This window comes from Rhinoderma darwinii, chromosome 1 (assembly GCF_050947455.1).
Source record: "Rhinoderma darwinii isolate aRhiDar2 chromosome 1, aRhiDar2.hap1, whole genome shotgun sequence".
Taxonomy (NCBI): domain Eukaryota; kingdom Metazoa; phylum Chordata; class Amphibia; order Anura; family Rhinodermatidae; genus Rhinoderma; species Rhinoderma darwinii.
Window position 1 is genome coordinate 133,003,756 of NC_134687.1, and position 25,792 is coordinate 133,029,547.

The following is a 25,792-nucleotide window of genomic DNA, read 5'->3' on the forward strand; positions in this document are numbered from 1 at the left end:
GAAGTAACCTCCCGCGACGACGGACAGTTACGTCCTGGTGCGGATAGGGGTTAAACCATGAATAAGCTATGTTTACGTAAAATCAGAAAGCCAAGTTCAAAAACCGCGACTTCTAATTATAGCCTTATAATTGGAAATTACTATTCAGGTAGTTCCTTAACCCCTTAACGAAATGGCACATATATGTACGTGGTAGCCATTAAGGGGAAGTATGGAGTTGGCAGAGCGTGCTCCATACTTAGCGGTTGTCGGCTGTGTAATACCTCAAGATCACTTTGATTCTGCCCGTTTAACCCGTTCGATGCCACGATTAACCACGAGATCTAAGGCATTAGAAAGAGGGGCCCTCTGACAGCCCATCAGTCCCTTTGCAATGCAATCGCAGGGTGCCGATGATTGTCTTGGCAGCCTGGGTGCCTAATTAAGGCCCCCAGATCTGCCAACTTTGCCGGAGGCTGGGCTTAATAGGAGCCTGTCAAAAATGCGATAGAATGCAGTACATTAGTATTGATGTATATAGTGGATACGATCCAACGATCGCTGGTTCAAGTCTCCTAAGGGGACATGTTAGGGTATGTGCACACGTAGTGACCAAAAACGTCTGAAAATACAGAGCTGTTTTCAAGGGAAAACAGCCCCTGATTTTCAGACGTTTTTTGAGCAACTTGTGTTTTTCGCGCCGTTTTCGCTGCGTTTTTTACGTCCGTTTTTGGAGCGGTTTTCATTGGAGTCTATGAGAAAACAGCTCCAAAAACGTCCAAAGAAGTGTCCTGCACTTCTTTTGACGAGGCTGTATTTTTATGCGTCGTCGTTTGACAGCTGTCAAACGACGACGCGTAAATGACAGGTTGTCTGCACAATACGTCGGCAAACCCATTCAAATGAATGGGCAGATGTTTGCCGACGTATTGTAGCCCTATTTTCAGACGTAAAACGAGGCATAATACGCCTCGTTTACGTCTGAAAATAGGTCGTGTGAACCCAGCCTTACAAACAAAAACAGTTTGTTTTTTTAATGCACCAAAAAAATTACGTTTAAAAAAACCAACAAAAAAACTTATAGTAATGTTAAACAAATAAAAGTTAACATAACTAGTATCACCTTGTCTATAAAAGTCAGAACTTTTACAATATAACATTATTGTGAACGCCGTAACAAATAAAAATTCAAAACGCCCAAATTGCTGTTTTTTGGTCACATTAGCTTCCCCAGACATGGAATAAAAAGTGATCAAAAAGTCTACTCACCCCGCAAAAAATAAGCCATCACACTGCTATATTGACAGAAAAATAAAAAAGTTATGGCTCTCAGAATATGGCGACACAATACTATTTTTTTTTTTAACAAATATTTTTTTCTTTATAAAAGAGGTAAAACATAAAAAAAGCAATATAAATTTGGTATCGCCGTAATCGTATCAAACCGTAGAATAAAGTGAACGTTTTGTTTTTACCTCACTATTAACGGCGTAAATCTGAAACCCAAAAAACAATCGCTCGTGCACTGTTTTTTTTTTTTTGCCTAATTCACCCCACAAATATTTTTTTTTCCCACTTTCCAGTACATTTAAATGGTGCCATGAAAAACGACAATTTGTCTTGCAAAAAACAAGCCCTCATAACGGCTATGTCAACGAAAAATTAAAAAGTTATGGCTTTTGGAAGGAGGGGAGGAAAACGGAAAATAAAAAAACTATAAAATTGGCTGCATCAGATAATATGTAAGTGGAGGTTCCAGACCAGCAATAATACTTTTAAGTATTTAAAAATAAAAATTCTGTATGTTTGTTTTCACTCACAATTCTTCGGTAAATCTCAGCCACATACATAATTTGTATTTTCATTTGTCTCTCCATAGGACTATAGAATTATATATATTTTTTTAAATTAATTCATAGTGTTTTTACCCAAAATTAACAATACGGAGTGCACGAAATGCAATCCTACGTATAATCCGTGTCCGGTAGGAAATGAAAGTGTATACTATACAAAAGTGAGGGAAAGATCAAGCTAGGGAGCAGATGTCAAACCTCTGTGTGTTTCTGCAAGAAGATCCTTTTTTTTTATTTTCACTGGAACAAAATAGACAAATTTGAAATACAGACTTAGACGGCGGCTTATTCTTTGCTTATTGAATAAACTAAAAAATGATCCAAACTGAAAATAAACCTTATATCTGCAGTAGAAACAAAATGGTGTATTTTACCTAAACTGCAAAGTACAATGTGTAATAAGGGATTTTGTGGTTTTACAGCTCAGTGCTTGTCCTCGAAAGCTGTTCTCTCAGCAACGTGGGTGGCAGGTTATGCTACTATATAATGTATTGTAGTTGGCTCTCCACACTTGTCAGGGTTAGCGTTCAGCCATTCGTAAAATTTTCTTATTGTTCTATCATGTGAACCAAGGCTGTTTTAAAAGTGCCCTCAACCCCCTTAAAAGAGGCTAATTAGAAAGCATGATATTGAACCACTTAATATAGCGGCACTATCTGTTATGTGCCATTGGGAAACTTGTTCAATAATAAAATCCCAGTCGTATTGCTGTAAATTCTATTTTTTCAGCCCGTTTTTATATTGAGTTTTAGCATTTTTGTCCTATTTCCATCTTTCTTTCTTTTGATGTACCTTCTCTTTTGGCAGCTTTTACTATTTTAGCAAATAATGCTGTTTCTAGTAGGAGTTGCGAAAGAAGAAGAGGAGGGAAAAAAAAAGCACTTTGTGTGAGGTCCTTGTAAAATGAACCTCGGGAACTTTGCGTTATTGCTGCATTTTTTTTTTCTTTTCTCCATCTGTCCTTTCACGTGTTGTGATTAGAAATTACATCTCTTGAGTAGACAGGGTGAATACATTTTATTTTATCATGGCCATAATTTACATACATTTTGTTGTACCTGTTATTTCAGAGATTGGCATTCACAGAAACAAGCAATTATGGTATTTAAATTCCATTGTGCCAGCACCTCCAGGGCACAGTCCAAAAAAAACCCAAAAACTTGCCTGCTGGGCTGCATGCAGTATACTTGTGTGAACATCAGTGCCTGCTGTTCACACATCATTTTTCACAGAAAGTTCCTTCTGGAATAAAGGCTCTGTGTTACTGAAGGGCAATGGAACATTTGTTGTTCTCTGTAAAAGCACCCGATTAATTTTGTTTGCACGTCTTGGTTTTCAGCGCAGTTGGTTCATCTTTTACTCTTTTATAACCAACTGGGGTTGTCGGTTATCATTATCATTTCTATCCTGCAAAATCTGTTTAATTTCTGCATTTCATTTTTTATATCCTTTTCAATTTATTTTCACTCTATCTGTATGTAGGTTTTGTTCTTTGATTTCTAAATGAAGTCCAATATTGATTGTAACCCATGCAATAAGCCCTCTGCGCAGAATTTGTGGGGCAAAAAAGTTGTTTTTTCAGTATCGGCATATTACGTTTTTTTATTTGGCTGTGGAAGGTCGAGGGGCTGAATTACAAAATAGGCACATTTACAAATTGTCTTGATGTCCATAGTGGATAACAACCCCTGAAAATGCTACTATCGTGAGACTGAGGCTTTACTTCAAGGTATCTATAAAATGCCCATAAAGAGACAAAACTGAAAATACAAAGTTCCAGAGTTCTGTTTTCTGCTCCTACCAAAAATGAAGTCTTGTAGCTCATGTGGAGTCCTCGGCACCACTTATGGGCATCTTCCTGATGGCTTTATTTAAAATTTCACTGTAAAAAGGAAAAATGTAAGTCATTAAAGAATTTAAAAAAATAAGTATCATCTTTTACATTCCAATGTCTAAGGCCTCATTCACACGACCGTGCATTTGCATCCACATACTATCCACAATTGCGGATAGTATAGGGCACATTATATCCTATGAGCCATTGCACACGACCATGGTTTCCACGGTCCGTGCATTGCCTGGAGCCCAGTCCGCAAAAAAAATAGGACATGTCATTTTGAAGTCAATGCACAATTGCACATCTTGTGTGTGCATGGTCCGTGATTGCGGACAGCCCACGGATGACACTTCTCCGGCTGTCTGTGCCGTAATCACGGACCATACACATGGCTACGATTGTGTGCATGAGGCCTTACTTTTCAGAAGGCTGCCTGCCAAGAGAATGCAAATTATCAATGTAATGCAGGATTCAGATCTCGTGGCAAAAACTGAATTTCCAGCACAAGCAATCACTGCTTGGAGGTGGTGTTACGAAGGAGGCATGGGGGGGGGGGGGTTCATGAATATATCCACAGATTATTAATCTACCTTATCTGTGTAGCTACTAAACACAGAATATTGAAGGCAAATCCTGTGTCACTGACTCGCAACATCATTGAAAATCCTTCAGAATATAGTAAGAGGGCCTGTCACCGTCTGACGTGCCTGTTCTAGTAAATACCGTACTTGTATCCCCCATAATATAACAATTCTGGGGCATCTTTTCTTAGAACGCTGCATTGTGCTGTTCCTCTGTTAGTTGTCCAAGAAATGTATGAATAAATTGCCAACTGGGTGTTACCAGTTGGGGGTGTGTCCTTGCACACACTGACAGTTACCAATCAGTGCTGACAGTGAGACTATGTAGGGACACGCCCCTTTGACAAAGTTGTCTATTCATTCATACATTTCTAAGAAATAACAGCGGAACGGCACAACGCAGAGTTCTAAGAAAAGATGCTCTAGAATTGTTACATTATGGGAAATCCAAGTATTTACTAAAACAGACATGTCAGGAGAGCTGACAGATCCTCTTTAAGTAAATGATTGAAAACTGGAAAGAATATTCCAATTGTAAAGATGCCGAGTGCAGGCTGTCCTCAAAAACAGAGTGACTGTGCAAAGAGGAAAAAAGTGAAAGGCGAGACCTATGACCGATATGAAGTAGTGACAATCTTGCGTGGCTGGCATGCGAAGACTGTGCATACAACAACTGATGCCTGTGTGGTTCACCGCAACTGTATGGGAGTGAGAGAAAGAGGACGCTGTTGTAAAAAAAAGACATCTCTACATCTAGCTGCAGTTTGTGAAAGACTTGGAAAATCTGGAACATTCTAATATGGAATGGAAAATTGGTTTTGTGTCGGAGACCGATATTGGAATCTTTCACAATAAAGAGCTATTTCACATACCTTCCTAGAGCATGTTTAGCTTCTGTCAGGAAAAAACAAGTACTGCTGATGACCATGAAATAGCTGATAAAAGTTGAGTTCATATATACAGTGGAATTCCTTTTTTCTAACATAAATAATCAATGATCCAGAAAGTCTGATATACCAGCACTCGTTTCCAGCACAGAACCGCAATATCATGTGGAATTTTAACAAGACCAGAAACAAATGATCGAGAAGAGATAACCAATTAGGAAATTACGCCGATTTAAAAAAAATTCTAATAGCATGTTTGTGTTAAGGTACAGTCACACAGGGTGGCAATGTTGTGGTATCCTATATTGTATAGTAAGATGCTGTTATACTAATCATCAAACATTTTTCATATTTTATATCTATTTAAAATCTATTGATCAGTTCAATTTTTTAAAGAAATTTTGGGCTGTATTAGGTGACTGCTGTTCTTATCCAGGCATCACTTAAAGGGTAACTAAACCACTCAACAGACTTCTGACTTGTCATAGTGACATGTCAGAAGTTTTGATTGGTGGGGGTTTGACCACTGAGACCCCCACAAATTGCTAAAACCAAGTGGCAGAAAAGCTCGTGTGAGCGCTCAGCCGCTTAGTTTCTGTTTGGCTTTTTCCGGAAATCAATATAACGGAGTACGGGCTCCATAGCAAGTCTATGAGCCCGTACTCCGCTACATCGGTTTTCCGCAAAAAGCCAAACAGAAACTAAGCGGCTGAGCGCTCACACGAGCACTTCTGCCACTTCGTTTTAGCGATTGGTGGGGTCCCAGTTCTCGGACCCCCACCAATCAAAACTTCTGACATGTTACTATGACAAGTCAGAAGTTTGAATGTTTATTTACCCTTTAATTTTTATATGCTTAACGGATTAGCCCCAAAATTAATGAAAAAAAATTAAAATCTGGCATAATTTTGTGCATTACAATCCCTTTCTAACAGAGGTAGAGCCAGCTCTGTATCTTACATGGATCCAGAGATCACCCCATTCATTGCTCCAATTGCTGTGCTAGATTTTCTTCAGGCAAGCAGCTCAGGGGGCTTGTCCTTTCTGCGGCAGCTCCTCCCCCTGACTGTCATTGTTTGTATAGGCAGATCATTCTATTTCACTGCATCCTCTAGGAGAAGCTTTACAAATGCCCCACACTAGGGAGAGCCCATCCCTATATAACTCAAGAAGAGGGAGAGCCTGCAGCTTACACACAGTGAGAAAATGAGCAGGAGATGGGAGAGCTCAATGCTGCATGTAAACTGTGCTGTATGAAGGCTCTCCCTTCATCTAAGAAAACTGCTGGCTCTCCTGTGTGTTTCTTACTGTGTACGTCTCCATCCACACACTACAAGCTGTGATTCTGAATCAAAAGCTTCTTCTCTACGTATTTACTGACAAGCAGAGTAGGCATTTTTTACTGGCTGGTGGCATTTGCAGAGTGGAACTGCGCATGTGCTTCTTCCCTCATTCAGCACAGTAGGTGGACATGCACTTTACTATACAGATTGAGCACCAGAGGGCAGCTTTATAATGAAGTAAAGGGGATATCTCTCAACTGGAGCATTATTGAAACATAAGTAAATTACAAAACAAATTAATTTTATGCAATAACATTTAATAGTGGGACAACCCCTTTAATATAAGAGACTGAACATTTTGAAGTAAAATTATCCACTAGTAAAAGTATAAGGCTTTTGTTGATGGCTATTTAAAAATGTAAAATCCTGCATATCTGTCTTTCATTTAAAATAAAGTCCTATTTAAATTATGTAATGTGTACACCTTAAAATATTCAGCATTAATGGAAGGAGAGGGTGTTCTGAGTTGCGTCTTATAACCGGCTATTCTGAAACTACTTTTATTAGAGCTTTGTAAAATGGAACAAATTATGAAACTCTCCTTCACAAATTAAAACACTCTGAAGTACGTTTCCACAAAAAAGAAAAAAAAAATACAAAGACCCGTTAATACACTTTCATGGCCCTAGCGACAACAGCCTTATAATGGGGTAAGTGCAGTCATTTTTATCAGGGTTGGTTTTGAGCCAGTCAAGATGGCAATAAAACCAGAATATAAATACTTTTAGAACTGAAAGGCTCTTCTGAGTGCCTTTTATTCATTTTAATCTTATTAAGCTATTCAACGTTGTGCTGAGTTTGCTGGCAGCCAAGAATCCGAAGACAGTGAGTGCAGAATGTTGGCACATAGAACCTTTAGACAGATTTCATAAATCATTGCATAAAAAGCATTTCCTCAGTAGTCCATAATAGCCTAGTTTTTGTATGTGCATGTCTCTGAAATTTGAAGGACAGAACCTTTATGTGAGCATACACATACCCTATACAGTGTTCTCGAATATGTTGGTACCATGTAAATATTGCAAATTAAGACTGATCAATGTTAACCCCTTTCCGGCTTTGGCTACGTTTGACCTTCCTGACAGAGCCTTGTTTTTCAAATCTGACATGTTTCACTTTATGTGGTAATAACTTCGGAATGCTTTTACCTATCCAAGCGATTCTGAGATTGTTTTCTTGTGGCACATTGGACTTTGTTACTGGCAAAATTTGCTCGATACATTCAGTATTTAATTGTGAAACACACCAAAATTTTGCGAAAAATTGCAAAAATCAGCATTTTTCTCAATTTAAATGTATCTGCTTGTAAGACAGGCACTTATACCACACAAAATTATGGCTAATTAACATCCCTCATATGTCTACTTTGTTGGCATCGTTTTTTTTTTTTTGAACATCCTTTTATTTTCCTAGGACGTTACAAGGCTTAAAACTTTAGCAGCAATTTCTCACATTTTCAAGAAAATTTCAAAAGGCTGTTTTTACAGGGGCCAGTTCAGTTGTGAAATGACTTTGAGGACCTTATATTTTAGGAACCCCCAATAAGTCACCCCATTTTAAAAACTTCACCCCTCAAAGTATTCAAAACAGTATTTAGAAAGTTTAACTCTTATAACGTTAGTTTCACAGGAATTAAAGCAAAGTAGAGGTGAAATTTACAAATTTCATTTTTTTTTTGCAGAAATTAATTTTGAATCCATTTTTTTTGTAACACAAAGTTTTACCAGAGAAATGCAACTCAATATTTATTGCCCAGGTTCTGCAGTTTTAGGAAATATCCCACATGTGGCCCTAGTGTGCTTATGGACTAAAGCACCGGCCTCAGAAGCGAAGGAGCACCTAGAAGATTTTGGGGCCTTCTTTTTATTAGAATATATTTTAGGCACCATGTCAGGTTTCAAGGGCTCTTGAGTTGCCAAAACAGTGGAAATCCCACAAATGTGACCCCATTTGGAAAACTACATCCCTTAAGGAAATTATCTAGTGGTATAGTGAGCATTTTGACCCCACAGGTTTATTACAGAAATTATTAAAAGTAGGCCGTGAAAATTAAAATCTACATTTTTTCAAAGAAAACGTAGGTTTAGATTTTTTGGGTTCCATTTCCACAAGGACTAAAAGAGAAAAAGCAAAATTTGTAAAGCAATTTCTCCCGAGTAAAACAATACCCCATATGTTGTCATAAACGGCTGCTTGGACACACGGCACGGCTTAGAAGGGAAAGAGCGCTATTTGGCTTTTGGAGCTCAAATTTAGCAGAAATGGGTTGCGGCGGCCATGTCACATTTGCAAAGCCCCTGAGGGACCAAAACAACGAAAACGCCCAAAAAGTGACCCCATTTTGGAAACTACACCCCTTTAAAGAATTCATCTATGGGTGTAGGGATCAATTTGACCCCACAGATATTTCATAGAATTTATTAGACTTGGGCAGTGAAATTAAAAACAATCCCTTTTCTTCAATAAGACATAGATTTAGCTCAAAATTTTTCATTTTCTCAACAAATTAGGGAAAAGAAGAAACCCAACATTTGTAATTGCAATTTCTCCAGAGTACGGCAATACCACATTTGTGGGTATAAACTGCTGTTTGTGCACACAGTAGGGCTCAGAGGGGAAGGAGGGGCATTTGGCTTTTGGAGTGTAGACTTTGCTGGATTGGTTTCTGGGCGCCTGTGGGACCAAAACAGTGGAAGCCCCCCAGAAGTGACCCCATTTTGGAATCTACACCCCTCGAGGTATTCACTTAGGGGTGTAGTGAGCATGTTAACCCTGCAGGTGGTTTGCAGAAATTAGTGTGCACTCGATATTGCAGAGTGAAAATTTGATTTTTTTTTCCATAGATATGCCATTATGTGGTGCCCAGCTTTTGTGCCACCATAACAAGACCTTTCTCTATGCGGTGTTTCCCGGTTTTAGAAACACCCTACATGTGGCCCTAATCTTTTGCCTGGACATTACACAGGGCTCAGGATTGAAAGAGTACCACGTAAAATTGAGGCCTAATTTGGCGATTTACAAAGTATTGGTTCACAATTGCAGAGGCTGTTATGTGAAATAACAATTGAAACCCCTGAGAAGTGACCCCATTTTGGAAACTACACCACTCAAGGCATTTATTAAGGGGTGTAGTGAGCATTTTCACCCCACAGGTCTTTTCCATAACTGAATGCGGTGCAAAGTAAAAATTTAAATTTTTCCCTGGATTTGCTGTTTCAGTAGCAAATATGTCGTGCCCAGCTTGTGCCACTGGAGACACACATCCCAAAAATTGTTAAAAGAGTTCTCCTGGGTATGGCGATGCCATATATGTGGAAGTAAACTGCTGTTTGGGCACGCTGTAGGGTTTAGAGTGGAGGGAGTTCTGATTTTGCTTGGTAGTAGTTTTGTTTGGAGTTTTACTGGTGTTTCCATTTATAATGTGGGGCATATGTAAGCTGGCAGAGTATATTAGGGGCATAGTCAGGTGGTATAATAATGGGGTAAAAAAAAAAACAATAAAATAATCCATAGATGTGTTACATGCTGTGAAGCAATCCTTTCTGGTAAATGGGGTTCTTACTTATCCCCCTTTTGGTCCACACTCTGCACCTTTGCAGTTTGAGGAATTTTGCTAGGAAAGTGTTGTCCTGGTTATAATACGGGCACCCTCACTTCCAGCAGATATGTTTGGGCACTCCCCTTCCTGGTTCCCTAATTGTAGGGCCTTGATAAATCGCCTCTTGAAACCGAAGAAATGTTCCCCTCTGGCCTGCACAATTGCATATGTTTCCTGACTTATTGTAGCCTTAACTAATTTTATTTTTTCATAGATGTAGTGGTATGAGGGCTGTTTTTTTGCGGGACGAGCTGTAGTTATTATTGGTACCATTTTGGGGTACATGCGACTTTTTTTCACTTTGTTTTTTTTAAAATACATTGCACTACCTTTATAGTGTAATGTATTAGATCTGTCTGTCATTCACTGACAGCAAGCCGATTAGGCTTTTCCTCCCATAATGGCAGAGCAGGAGGCCATTGTTGGGCCTCCTGTTACCATAGCAGCAGTCGGCAACCCTGATTGCATGGCAGGGCTGCCAATCTGCTAGCAAACTCTAAGATGCAGCAATCTTTCGATCGCTTCCTCTAAGGGGTTAATGGCAGGGATCAGAGCTGGTTCCGGTTCCTGCCGTTACAAATGGATGTCAGCTGCAACATACAGCTGACATCCACCGCTGATTACGCCGGCTCATCTCCTGAGCCGGCGCCATCTTGCTGTCGGCTTCGGAAGCCCTTCAGGCTCCGCCTCCGGGCGGGGCCTGGAATTCTTCCGTGCTAGGCAGACTGAGAGGCCAGTATTAGGCCATTGCAGCCACCGGAATCCCGGCAATTTCATTCTGGGGTGCCGATAAGCTGCAAACAACTTAAATGCAGCGATCGCTTTTGACTGCTGCATTTAAGGGGTTAATGGCGGGGATCGAAGCTAATTTCGGTCCCCGCCTTTACAGCTGGATGTCAGCTGTAATACATCACTGACATCCGACGATGATGGCACTGACTCAGCAAAATGCGGGAAGCACTAGCTTTTCATGACGTATCCATACGACAAATGTCGGGAAGGGGTTAATATATATATTTTTTAGATTAATCTATATATAGGCAAGAGAAAATAACATGTCACACATATATTGTCACTTTGGCCTCCTTCACATCACATTTATTCCCTACGTACATGTCGAAAGCTCCTGGCGTACACGCTAAACGGGTACATAGGGCTTCATTAGCTCGACGTAAGGCAAAAGAGTGCCCTTTTGACCTCCAACAAGCTGGTATACTTCAGTATACTTTTTTTTTTTATGGTATGGAAAAGCGTAGAAGTCTACGCTACTCCATCCCTTGGGATCCTACAGAAAAAAAACGATTCTGCGCTATATAAACAGTTTTAAAAAAAAATAAAAAATTGGATCCTATGGGTGACGTATGCCACTTTGTGACATACATCACAGGCATATGTTTACCTAATTTGTCATTGGCTTTTTAATAGCTTTTCATGATGTATGAGTTAAATGGATACCATGTTAGTCTATAGGTGACTGATGCCTAATAGTGGCATCCGTCACTCAGACTATAATGCCATTGTTAGGTCTCTGTAACAACCTACGTTTAACATATACGTTGGGAGCTTTTCCTGGTGTATATGTAAAATCTATTTCAATAAACATGATGTTTAGGGGGCCTTAAAGGGGTTGTCCACTTTGAGCAATTCTTGCTCACAAGATTGGTCCCCGAAGCGATCATCTGAAATTATGTATTCAACATCGCCCATTGAAAAAAGTGGGATAGAAAGATGCCTTTTGCAGCCGTTCTCCACTCTGGTTAATAAAAGGTAGTCCTGAGTATAAGACCCCATACCCTATTCGTGCATAAGGAAAATGATTGTCTAAAGCAGACAACCCACTTAACACATCTCCTGCAGTTAAAGTGCCTTGCGAAACTGTTCACCTCCCTTGTTGTTTTTCCTGTTTTATTGCATTACAACCAGTTATTAAAAAAGATTTTAACTTTTATTTCATGTAATGGACCTTACATAATAATCCAAATTGTTACAGTGAAATGAAGAAAAAATACTTTGTTTAAAAAAAATCTAACTAAAAACTGAAAAGTTGTGTATTCACCCCCTTTGCTATGAAACCCCTAAATAAGGTCTGATCAAACCGATTAACTTCAGAAGTCACATACTTAGTTGAATATGGTCCCAGCGTCCAATCAAAATGTCACATGATGTCAGTATAAATACACCTGTTCTGAAATGCCCTTGAGTCTACAACATCACTAAGCAACATGAAGACCAAGGAGCTCTCCAAACAGATCAGAGACAAAGTAGATCAGATTAGGTTCTAAACACAATGTCCTGAACTTTAAACGTTCCAATGAGCACCATTAAATCGATTATAACAAAATGGAAAGAATATGGCACAACTAGAAACCTAACGAGAGGGCCGTCCTCCAAAATTCACAGAATGGGCAAGTAGGGCATTAATCAGATAGTCAACAAAGACTCAAACGTTAACAATGAAGGAACTCCAAAGATCCACAGAGGAGATGGAAGTAGCCATAAGACCCACTCTGTACACTCCACAGAGTGGGGCTTTATGGAAAAGTGGCCAGAAAAAAGCTATTGCTTGAAGAAATACATAAGAAAACACGTTTTGAGGTCGCCAAATAGCATGTGGCTGACTAGAAGGTTCTCTAGTCAGATGAGACTAACATTCAATTTTTTGGCCATCATGGGAAACGCTATGTGTCCATCACCCCAAGAACACCATTCCCACAGAATGGTGGTGGCAGAATTGTGCTGTCTGGATGCTTTTCATTGTCAGGGACTGGAAAAAATTGTAATGCGACAAAACAAGAAAAACACCAAGGGGGTGTAAACATTTGCAAAGCACTGTATCTGGTTTGTTAACCTATCATGCTGCTGTGCAAATTTTATTGGGACCCTGGTTGTTAGATGACTTCCAACAGATAGCGAAGACTGGCTTACGAAATGCCAGTCTTTGCAAATCTGCCCCTAAGTATATTAAACAATTGTTTGAACCTTCAACAAACTTCTGACATGTCATAGTGACATGTCAGAGGTTTTGATTGGTGGGGGTCCGAGCACTGAGACCCCCACGATCGCTAGAACGACGTGACCGAAGCGCTCGGGTGAGCGCTGAGCCACTTGGTTTCTGATCGGCTTTCCGAAAATAAAACTATCCGAAACTAAGCTGCTCCGTGCTCACTAGAGCGCTTCTGCCGCTTCGTTCTAGCGATCGGTGAGGATCTCAGTGCTCAGACCCCCACCGATCGAAACATCTGATGTGTCACTATGACATGTCAGAAGTTTGTTGAAGGTAACTAAACTTCCATAAAACTTTTGACGTGTCGTTGTGACATGTCAATAGTTTTGATTAGTCGGGGTCAGAGTGCTGAGACCCCAACTGATCGCTTAAAGTAAGCGTCCGATGCGCTCAGGTGAGTGCTGTGCCGCTTAGTTTCTGTTTGGAGAGCTGAGCAAAGCTGAGAAGAAACGAAGCGGCAGAGCGCTCACCTGATTTAGCAATCGGTGGGGGTCTCGGTGATCAAAACTTCTGACAGGTCACTCTGACTTGTCAAGTTTTATAAAAGTTTAGTTACACAATTTAAAGAGGCTCTGTCACCAGATTATCAAATCCCTATCTCCTATTGAATGTGATGGGCGCTGCAATGTAAATAACAGCAGTTTTTTGTTTTTTTTTTTAAAACGATCATTTTTGCCCAAGTTATGAGCAATTTTATATTTATGCAAATGAGCTTTTCAATAGACAACTGGGCGTGTTTTCTCGTTTTACCAACTGGGCGTGTATTGTGTTTTTACCAACTGGGTGTTGTGAATAGAAGTGTATGATGCTGACAAATCAGCATCATACACTTCTCATCGTTCCCACCCAGTTTCTTTTACAGCAGACACAGCGTGACGTCACCCACAGGTCCTTCAACCTTGTCGTCGGACAAAGAAGATACATCGGCTCCAGGCGTCCAAAAGGTTAATATGCTCGTCTCTAGGGAGTTTGCTATGCCTACCTGCACATACCCTGCACTGTAACCTCTGACGCATGGTGCTGATGTGTCTTCTCTCTTCCGACGCCAAGGTTGAAGGACCTGTGGGTGACGTCACGCTGTGTCTGCAGTGAAAGAAGCTGGCTGGGAATGATGACGTCACCCACAGGTCCTTCAACCTTGGCGTCGGAAGAGAGAAGACACATCAGCACCAGGCATCAGAGAGTACAGTGCAGGGTATGTGCAGGTAAGCATAGCAAACTCCCTAGAGACGAGCATATTAACCTTTTGGATGCCTGGAGCCGATGTATCTCCTTTGTCCGACGACAAGGTTGAAGGACCTGTGGGTGACGTCACGCTGTGTCTGCTGTGAAAGAAGCTGGGTGGGAACGATGAGAAGTGTATGATGCTGATTCGTCAGCATCATACACTTCTATTCACAACGCCTAGTTGGTAAAAACACAATACACGCCCAGTTGGTAACAACACAATACACGCCCAGTTGGTAAAACGAGAAAACACGCCCAGTTGTCCATTGAAAAGCTCATTTGCATAAATGTAAAATTGCTCATAACTTGGGCAAAAATGATCGTTTTTAAAAAAAAACAAAAAACGTTGCTGTTATCTACCTTGCAGTGCCCATCACATTCAATAGGAGATAGGGATTTGATAATCTGGCCTTTTTAAGCTTTACTTGCATAAAACTGGAAAAATCTCTTTAACTGTACCGAATTTTTAAGGGAAAAAAAATCATGTTTGCTTTTCTTTAACCAAATAATCTCTAGTATCTAAATTGGCATTGAACTTTAAGGCCCTTTTACACAGGAAAATTGTCTGCCTAGTAATGAGCATCTATCGACAATAGCGCTCATTTGCTCCATATAAACGGAGCAATGATCGGAATGTATAGGGACGAGCGATTGTTAATACAATCGCTCAATCCCATACATTTTGCATTTTCTTGGCAGCACATCCCCCGTTTATAGCACATCACTCAAGGAGATGTGCTGCCTACAAGTGACCATTTTTCTGGCTGCAGAAAAGATCCTGTCAACCGGCAAACATTTGTTTACTTGTTTATTGTCTGATTGCTGCCCTGTTTACTATTTATACGAGCGCTCATTCGCCCGATCATTGACCTGTGCAAAAAGGGCTTTTACCCCTTTTTCTATAATGGGTCCTTCGTTCTGTTGCTTTATAATGCCTCATACATGTGAGCAATGATGCACATTTAATGTTTTGCCAGGAGGCTCTTCAGACTTTTGTAGTAGAAATAGAAGTAAATTATCTATTCAATCCAAACAAGATTCTTGTTCACAGCCAAGCTTAAGGGCTTTGTGCCAATGGGCATGTGTTGCTGGAAAATAACCTATCCTAAGAGATAATTCAAGTCCTATTGCCTAACGTTGTCCACATATGCGTTTAATATTTACCATGAGGATATGTTTAATGTGTCTGCATACACAGACACTTGATGTACTGTACCGTTGTGTGTGGCACTTCATTGCAGCCAAGAGGGCAGGTCCCTTAATTACTTCCAATGTTGACATCAGTGATGTCTTATGAATCAGCTGCTGTAAGCCACTGAAAAGTTCTTCTCATGGTAGACTGTGAGCAGTGCTTGCTTTCTATGCCATAGGACCAGATAATCTTTCTTTATAGAGTATAAGTTCCTATATATGTGGAATAATGTAATATATATTTATTCTCATGCCAACATTGTTGCTGCCATCCTGCTTCCCAAGACTCCTCAATGGCAGATCAGCCCGTTCAAGTACAAAAATTTCCCATGTTCCTTAGACGCTGCTTAACTGGGCAGATTTTTGAGAAAACTGATGGCCATATTTGTTGTCGTCAAGCTTAAAATATATATATATACTGAAATCGAATATAACTGAAAAACTGCTGAACAGAGTTTTTAACAACTTGATAGAAAGCACCTATATGTATAGGTGGGTTTATCTCATTTTTTGTTTTCGGAGACACCTAGCGCACACTGTTTTACCGTGAATTATCGCAGTTTTACAATGCTGTTTTTAGCCTGGGTTCTTGGTCGAGCGGCTACCACTAGGCAAAGGGCACTCTTCGGGGGTTTGCTTCAACTAGACAAGCCCTTTTTAGTGTGAAGTCCCTCATAGAGGTCGTGAGCGTTGAACTTCCCTATATGATATATGACATCCACATACCTTAACAGGGCATACGGAGAGGTATGGTCCTGATTAGACAACACATTTTGAATACTGAACACGTAACTTCTGATCAGAAGTAAATTTAAAAACATAATTAAAATCAGATTAACATAGCGAAAACTCCTATTGTATACAAGACCACTTCTCATTTGATATTTTACATTAACCGATGGTATCAAAGTATACAAGATGTTAGGACCTTAAGAAGGACTTATCGCCAGTAGAGGCCTTAAAATTATCTGACAATAATAAATAAATTCTAAATCTACCAAATAAAAACAATTGTTAAAAAAAAGTGGTTTTAAGAAGTCAGCGCATGCGTCCTGTCTGACCATGCCCAGCGCCAACGCTGTCACATTCCCCTGAACCCACGAGATCTCGCATATGTAACTAAATGAGTGCTGGAAAATGTTAATTCTTATTCTATAATTCAAATTTACCAGTGTTCCTTTAGTCACAGCCACGAGATCTCACGATGAGCAGCGAGATCTCACTGATTCAGTCTATGCTGCGGAGGTTTGTGGGAATGTGACCGGGACAGCACTGGACATGATGGGAGCCCTCAGAGAAGATGCTGGTCGTAGGTCCTCTTTTTAAATAAGATACCATTCTAGTTTTCTGAAGTTATAATACAGGTTTTATTTTCTACTTACTCTGAGTAAAACCAGGGGCTGTTGTATATCATGAAAGCAGAAGTAAAATATTCAGCACCTCACATGCTGGATGAACAATAGGTTTAAAATGCTTTGAATCTGTGCCTGAACATCTGGGTGAAATGGCTTCCCAATGCCCTAAAAAATAATGACTTTTTATCACACCCAATCAAATTCTGGTTAGAAAGTTAACCGTTTGCTGTATACACCTCCAAAAGTACTTGGGGAAGATTTAGTAATACTATCTAATATTTCGATATAAGCATAAACTTACACCATGCCCCATAATTTATCACCGTGGTGCACGTTATATGATCAATTTGGTTCAGCATGCTGGACATGTTTGACACTTCTCTATTCCTTATAACAACCTCTTGGTTGGCTTAGTTTACACTATATGTGGGAAATTTTGTTGCATTTTAAGCCACAACCCTTTACACTAAGCCACATCCTTTTTTGGAGACCCTTGAAAAGTGTCTAGGGAAGCGCAAACATATGTGGGGTTTTTTAGGTGCATTTGCTTCATAAATAGATTTAAAACTTGATGTGACGTTCCAGAATTGCGCCACATTTTGATGCATTTTACAACCGGGTCTAGTCTCAATCACATTAGTAAATCTGCCTTATTGTGTTGTCAACTCCTTAGTGATCAGGAAATCCTGAGTGACATAATTTTATGGATTTTATTTTACTTTTGTGGAGGTGCATAATTCCTCTAAAGGCCTTTTTACACTGGGCGATTATCGGGCAAAAAAGCGTTCATAGAACGCTTGTTGCCGATAATTGCCCTGTGTTAACATGGCAGCGATCAGCAGATGAACGAGCAAACGCTCATCTGCTGATTGCATAGTTTTAAAAAAGTTAAATATTATCGTTGCCGGCAGCACATCTCCCAGTGTAAACAGGGACGCGCTGCCGACATAACGTATGGGGACGAGCGATCGGAGTAACGACCGCTCGTCCCGATACACAGCTCTGTGTGATGGGAGAAAATGAGCGCCAAACAACGATGTTTCGTTGATCGGAGCTCGCTCCACCAGCTGAAAATCGGCCGTTCTAATAGGGCCTTAAATCACATTCACTTGTACAAAAGAGTCAATTTTCTTGGTCCTTCCAAGTTGCTACACAGTCGGTCAATAGAAGCGAAAGTCCAGCAAAAAAAAGTTTAAACTGCTGGAAGACATGCAATACATTGTTAGAAAAGGTATGCCGTAACATAAAAAAATAACACTGACCGGTGAAGTGAATAATATTATCTCATTATAATGGCACCTTTCACAGGATGGTATATATTAGGCAGCAAGTGATCAGTCAGGTCTTGAAGTTGATCTGAGCGACTTTTTCAAGGGCCAGATTGTGGTGGGTAGACAACTGGGTCAGAGCATCTCCAAAGAGGCAGGTCTTCTGGGGTGTTCACGGTATGCAGTAGTTAGTACTTGCCAAAAGTAGTGCAAGGAAGGACAACCGGCGACAGGGTCATGGGCAGCGAAGGCTCGTTGGTGTGCGTGAGGAGCAAAAACTAGTCTGCCTGGTCTGATCCCACAGAAGAGATGCTGTAGCAGGAATTATGAAAAAGTTAATGTTGACTATGATGAGAGGTGTTAGAACATGCAGTGCAGTGTAATTCAGAGTGAAAATGCTAATAGTTTTTTACCGCCGAACGTTCCTACCATGGGCACGTGACCATTGGAACTGGACCATGGAGCAATAGAAGAATGTGACCTGGTCTGATGAATTATGTTTTCTTTTACATGATGTAGACGGCCAGGTGTGTGTGTGCGTTGTTTACCTGGGGACGAGATGGCACCAAGATGCACTATGGGAAGAAGGTAAGCCGGCAGTGAAATGCTCTGGGTAATGTAATGTGTTGAGGAACCTTGGGTCCTGGCATTAATTTGTATGTTACTTTGACAAAATCTGCCACGTTGTGACCACATTATCAGGATCTTCTGCTTACCACAGGACATCTTCAGAGGTTTTGTGGAGTACATGCCTTGACAGGTCAGAGCAGTTTTGGCAGCTCAAGGCGGACTTACACAATATTAGGCAGGTGATTTTATTATGGCTGCTCAGTGGTGTATGTTGTACATAGTTCACATCTCTATCCTCATGTGTTTTGATAAACCTTTTCTGCACCACAAACTAAATAAGCATTATGAGTAAAACTATAGCAACAATAGAGCCTCTGTATCCATATTACATTGCTCCGTTGCATACATCGAGAAAGAGATACTTCGTATGCAGTGAAGCAATGTAATCTAGTCAGTCACACGCAGAGCTTGGGCAGCGGACTTACCATTGAGCAGTCTGATCAGAATGTCCGTTTGTCCAGCAAGTACAGAAGCTGAGCCGGCAAAACAGAGGAGCGGGCATATCGATCATTCCCGCATTCAATTGGTCGGAAGACACGTCACATGCCCTCTCTGTGTACCAGCTGACAGGGACACACAGAGGGGCTGGGATCGAAGCCAATTAGCGGGGGCTTTGTGTGTGCTCCCGAGTAAGCTGTAAAGCCTTGGGAAGGAAGTCTGGGACAGTGTAATATTGCCAGATTTCCATGCCCCCCAAGCTGAAAATCAGATAATGGCGCCGGGTAAACTGGGTGAATATCACCTGAAATAAACATTACAGGACAGATCTAAACAGTGATTCAGGAACAGTACAACATCCCCAGGGAGGTCCTGCATAAACTTCATCTGAAGAAAAAAAAAAACCGGAGGTACCCTTTAAGGGCACTACAATAAAAGTGCTAAATTATTATGAAATATAATTGTAATAAATACGCTACAAATCATGAATTCTGCTGGGGTTTTTTTTCCTGGTTATGATGCTTTTTTTTTTTTTTTCAACTGACCAGATTTAGAAATATATATGTATTCAATTTTTTTCCTAATTGTATATTTTATTATTTCAACTGCTTTTCTTGTTGCTGCTGTTTACTCCTGCCTCCATGCTTGTTCAATATGTGCTGCGCCTTTCTTAGTTTTACCCTTCTTTAGCTATTTCCAGTGAAAAATCAAAGCTTCTGATCAAGCAGAAGAAACTGCCAAAGATGCCGAAGTCATCTCCGCACATGGTGGTCTTAATGTCTCATAACTGTTTGCTGCTATAAAAGAGCTTTCTTCCTACAATTGCCTCTTTCACCAGAATCCATTCTGCTTGTTTTTGTTTGGGTTTTTCCTTAAAGCGTCTCTTGTAGGGGCTCTCCTTTTAACTTGCTTGGAACTGTGGAAGTTTCTTTTGGATCTAACAACATCTCCCTTTTTGGAACTACTGCCTCATTTCTACAAGATCGTCTTCTTCCTACATAAAAAGGAGTTGGCTACAAGCCAGATTGTAACACTTTAAGTGTTGACAGGTACAGTGCTATGGCAAAGCCGTGATATCTGTTAAAGGACAAGTGACTATAGATTTGAAAGCAAGCTTTTTTTTCTGTGTGACATTTGTTTTTGAGGACCTTCCAGACAGGAAAACATACATGCAGATCTTCTGGCAAAGTGGCTAAGTTTTTCCTTAGCTCTTTTTCTATGATTTTCCACATAGATACTTTTATTTTCTCTTTTCTTTTTTTTTTTCTCCTCATTCAGCCAAGTCATTCATACATTTTTACACCTTTTGCCTTAAATGTAAATTTTGGGTTTGGAACAAAAAATGTCCACCTGAAAAGATGCCCAAATAATATTACGCTCACTTAAATCCAAGTAAATAATACGATGTTCTCTACAGCACAAGTAGCCTTTGCTTTTGGTGAGGTATCACTCTATTTATAATGCTAGGCCCTAAGCAAACATGGAAATAATGGGATTTCTTAATATAGGATCATTTATTTTCAGTAAGCTCTATGGTAATAACAACTAGTTACTTCTGGCCTCAACACAGTGGGCAAAAAAGTTTGAATGGTTATGGTATTATTGTATATTTCCTAGGTGTAGAAGCTAGCTGCATAATTTGTACCGCCTCAGCCCAAAAAAGCATCACAATAATTTATTGCCAACTATAGAGTGCAAAAAATGATGGATGGATGGAACCTCACTGCAAAGGTAGTGTCAATAGTGTGACATCTAGCACTCTAGTTTTTATTTTTGCACTTTGTTTGCATGCCATTGACTTCTGGCCGGGATGTCACATAGCTAGGACCATGTCGCAGTGTACTGTATTTATTATTATTATTTTTTTTTACTTTTTGAGTCTAGTTTTATGTACTAGTAAGTACAGCTAGTACGCCTAGTCTTAAGTGGTCATACACATTAACGTTTATTAAATGTCGGCTGATACCACTGAGTTTAGTGGAATCGCCTGACAATCTATTGGGAATGGAGGCAATTGGACATGTCTAATCTTTTGTTCCCCTGGGTGAAGAGCGTGTTTCTGGCATTAGTTTTTCCCTCTCTCTTACTATTGAAATAAACGTGTTTGGACAATCCGAGTAATCGTGTTTTACGGAGAAGTTTTCAGAAATGCGGAGATGGCAAACCCCTATTGTATATGTGTGTATATGGCCAGCATGAAAAGCTTCGGTCTGGCTGTGAAGTGCACATCTTTTTTTCACCTCCTGATTTTATATGTCAAGTTTGCTGTTAATGGGTGTGTGTCTTGGGAAAAAAATCTCCAATTAAATAGCTGAAACTACCGTCTCTGCTTTTTGTTTTTGCCATTACATGATTCTTTTGTGGAGATAAAAGATTACTGGGCTCTCCTATAGGGGGTTTTACACTGGGCAATTATCGGGCAGACAAGCATTCATAGAACGCTCGTTGCCGATTATTGCCCTGTCTAAACAGGACAGCGATCCGCAGATGATCGTATCGTTTTAAAAAGTTAAATATTATCATTGTCGGCAGCACTTCTCCTTGTGTGAACAGGGGGAGGCGCTGCCGACATGATAATGTATGGGGACGAGCGATCAGAGTAACGACCACTCGTCCCTATCCATAGCGCCGTGTGACAGGAGCAAACGATCGTCGATCAACGATGTCTCATTTATCGACGCTCGCTGCATCAGACGATTATCGGCAGGTGTAAAAGGTCCTTAAGAGGGCCATATAGACTATATAAGTTACTTTGAATGTATACTTCCTCTATATGGCTCCCAGAATAGGGATGACAATTGTCAACAGGAGCCGAAGTGGCACAGCTCCACAATAAAGGTGTACATTCACTCTGCTAAGCGATCACCGGAGGTCCCAGCCTGCTACCAACCAAAACCTCTGACACGTTTTTGTAAGTTAGCCTTTAATTTCTAAGTAATATATGCAATTGCATGTACTCCTTATGCCTCATGCCCACTTCAGTTATTTCCTTCAGTGTGCTATCTGTTTTTTTTAACAGATAGCACACTGACAAATAAATTTTTATGGAGCCATGCACACTTCCGTTGTTTTAATGGAACCGTTTGGCCGTTTTGACAAAAATTGGACAGGTCCTACTCCTGCTTTCATTAATTTGGTCAGTTAAAACAACGGACTGCACACGCAAGCCATCCGTGTGCGGTCCATGTTTCACGGATCAGTCATTAGTAGCCGTATGACGGGCAACGGATGTGTGCATGAGGCCTTAGGGTTTTGGGTATAAATTGCATGGTTCAGGTTTTGGTGCCAGGTTAGGTACAGCCCATGCACACGAACGTGCTTTTGCGGCCGCAATTCCCCCAAAAATCCACAGGAGAATTGCGGCCCCATTCGTTCCTATGGGCCCATGCACACGACCGTGGTTTCCACGGCCCTTGCATGGACTAGGAGCCTGGACCGCAGAAAGAACGGACATGTCTTATTACGGCCGTGTTCTGCGGTCCAGGCTCATAGGAAATAATGGATGCGGCCATGTGCACGGCCTGCGATTTGCGGGCGGCTTGTGGGTGACACTCCGTAGCCGGCCGACCTGAAAATCACGGCCGTGCACATGGCTCGGGTCGTGTGCATGAGGCCTTAAACACTAAACAAAAAATAAAGAAAAACAAAAATAACCCTATTTTCCACACTACTGACATAAGGTATTGAATTGTTCTATTCACATTCCTAATGAAAATAACCTTTATTAAAGGCACGTAGCCTATACTCTAATAACAACCTATGAGCCCAGAAATGTTATAAACCGTAGAGGAGAAAAAACAACATCGTGCATCAAATGATATAGGAGAAAAGCCACAGATAGGTGATCCGTTCTGCTGACCTGGTTGGTTGTACTAGGAGCACAACATACTTGAAAGCGTGTTTTTAAATCCTCACTACTCCAGAAGGGTTTTACCATTTAGCAGCGCTGGGGAAAATCTGTTTTTTTTCCCTCAAACTTCTCAACTACCAGAAATGTTATGACTCATATAGATGTAATGGTCAGGCCCCATGCACACGACAGCAAAAAACCTCCGTTTTCGGTCCGCAAAAACGCAGCCATTCACTTTCATTGAACACTGACACCTTTCCGTAGCACTACGGAAGGGTGTCAGTGCCGTGGAAATGTTCCGGGAATTATGGAACATGTCCGTTCTTTCGCATTTTGCGGGCCGTGCTCCCATACTTTGTATGGGAGCACGGCCCGAAAATGCGGCTGTCAGTCAGCGGCCGGCCGTGCCCGCAAGCGCGGGCTGTGATTGCGGGCACGGTCGTGTGCATGGGGCCTCAGTCTCCGCTGACAGCAGTAGGATTAATATACTGTCTATACTAGAGGGAAGCGTCTGCAGACCGCTATCCCAGAATTGATTTTGAGCTGATGGTATGTTAAATACATTCAACAAAGCCCCCTCCCCCGAAATGCTTCAATGGAGGGTACAATGGGACAATGGTGACGGAAACAGCAAGTTTGAGGCTTAGAAAACCACATAAAACATCACTACACTAGGAACAGTGCACAGGAGCCAATCAGGTGACTTGGTGTATCGTCGGTCATTCAGACACATTTGACAGTGGACTTAGCCGTTATAAGAAGCTCCTACAAAAGCCAATTGCTTCTTGCGTACGGAGCATGCTCAGTAGCATGTAAGAGGTTATGGCATTTTCAGATTCACGCTCCGGTTTTGAAGTGTCTGTATGGGTTGAGAATGACTCTGGTATGTTACAACCCAGTAGCAACTCTACTTCGATGTATAGTAGCACTGGGAAGAAGTATAGAGGTATCTGTATCAATACTTCTGCCATCACATGCAGCGTAAGCGTACTTTAGGGGCACTGGGTGCAAGCCAAGTAATAGTATTAAGTAGCATGATTCATGATAAATATTATATATATATATAGCTATAGTCCGGACAGTGCCTATGTGGTCTAATAAGTCTCCTTTTGAAGATGTGTGATGATGGATCCTTTAATAAATTTTAATAATGTTAACGTACAAACTGAGTGGCAAATAGCCCTGAAGAAAAATGACTTGAAAAATATAGCACAAGCCTTATTTTTTTGTCATTTATTTTAATAGTTTTATTGTCTGCAATGAATCTCTAATTTCCCCTTCATTTGTAACAATTAATGACCGTTTATTTTGAATTAAGGGCCTGTTCACATCAGCGCTTGCTTCCGTTTAGCATTTCCTTTCATCTGTTCCGTCAGATAAACGGAAAGCGTCACTTCCGTTTGCATCACTATTGGTTTCAATGTTTTTTTTTGTTTCAGTATGCCTCCTTTCCGCTAGGTGTCTGCTGTTTTTTCACAGAAACAATGCAGTCGGCAGCACTTGCTTCCATGAAAAAATGGAAACCTAGCGGAATGAAAACGAACTGAAACAAAAAAAAACAATCAATGGTAATGCAAACGGACACGATACTTTCCGTTTGGCTTTCCGTTCGTCTTTCCCTCTGACTGAACAGATGAACGGAAATCCTAAACGGTAGTCAGCGCTGATGTGATCAGGCCCTAAGAGGGTATAGATGTTTTAATTGTTGTTTTTATAACTTATATATACTATTATGTTTTTCTTATAGCAACTAGAATTGGTGGAGCCCAGCGGCTGGATACACGTCCCTTTAACAGATGTACATAAAAGACCGATCCGAACTTTTATGATCCAGATAGCAGTTTTAGCAAATCATCAGAATGGAAGAGATACTCATATGCGACAGATTAAAGTGTTTACGCCAGTGGAAGAAAGCTCCATAGGCAAATTCCCCAGATGCACCACTATTGATTTTATGATGCATCGTTTCATCAGGTGATCTAACCAAGATCCAATAAATGGTTGGCATTGACATGTTCCTATATGGACACTTTTACTTTTTTTTTTATTATTGTTGTAGTAAAGTATAATTTTATTATGCACACCATGTTTTTATTAAGTTTGAAGCTATTTTATTCCAACAGGGAAAAGTATCCAATATAGTTTGTTCTCTAATCACCAGTTTATTTATTGTGGTGTTCATATTCTTTTTTTACTTCTTAATTTTAACAATTTTACAAGGTCGTAATGCAAGTAAAATAGATTGTTTTTACCTTTTAGACATAGGTGTACTTTTATTTTTGTCTTGCTTTTCCATTTTGCTATAAAAAGTGTTCGATTCTGTTCACACCAGTGTCATGGGTTCCATTGTTAACCGAGCCATGACTGCCAAGTCGAATCCGTATTCAAAAGGATAAAAATAAATCCAGACGGATCCAATTGACTTATCATTGGGTCCGTCCGTTTTCCATTGAGATTACGGTATTTTTAACAGCTAGAATAGCACTGCTGTACTCCCTGACTGAAACCGCATAAGACAGGTGTGAACAGAGGCTCACATGGACATTAATATATAGTGACATGCACATTTTATTTAAAAAATTTTTGGCAGTACAAAATGAGATGTCCACTAGATCCCAATCATTTCATTGTTCTCAATATTATCTGTTTGGATGACAAATTTGGCATCTTCATTTCCAGCTTTATGTTTATTACCTGGAATGCAGAAGAAGATTTTTTATCTTGTACCAAACATGATTTGCTCACTCATTC

General features: G+C 40.4%; 1 protein-coding gene across 13 annotated transcripts in view; it reads left to right on the forward strand.

Moving 5' to 3' along the window:
- Nucleotides 1-25,052, forward strand: part of ANAPC10 (anaphase promoting complex subunit 10) — a 104,463-nt gene extending 79,411 nt beyond the window's left edge. For 10 of the 13 annotated variants that reach the window (XM_075860393.1, XM_075860387.1, XM_075860389.1 and 7 more), the window contains exons 6-7: nt 18,643-18,711; nt 24,789-25,052. In XM_075860393.1, the coding sequence (XP_075716508.1) occupies nt 18,643-18,711; nt 24,789-25,019 (300 nt within the window). In that variant the 3' untranslated portion in view covers nt 25,020-25,052. The remainder of the gene's footprint in view (nt 1-18,642; nt 18,712-24,788) is intronic. The other 3 variants (XM_075860398.1, XM_075860399.1, XM_075860397.1) reach the window with 3 other exon arrangements.
- Nucleotides 25,053-25,792: the final 740 nt, after the last annotated feature.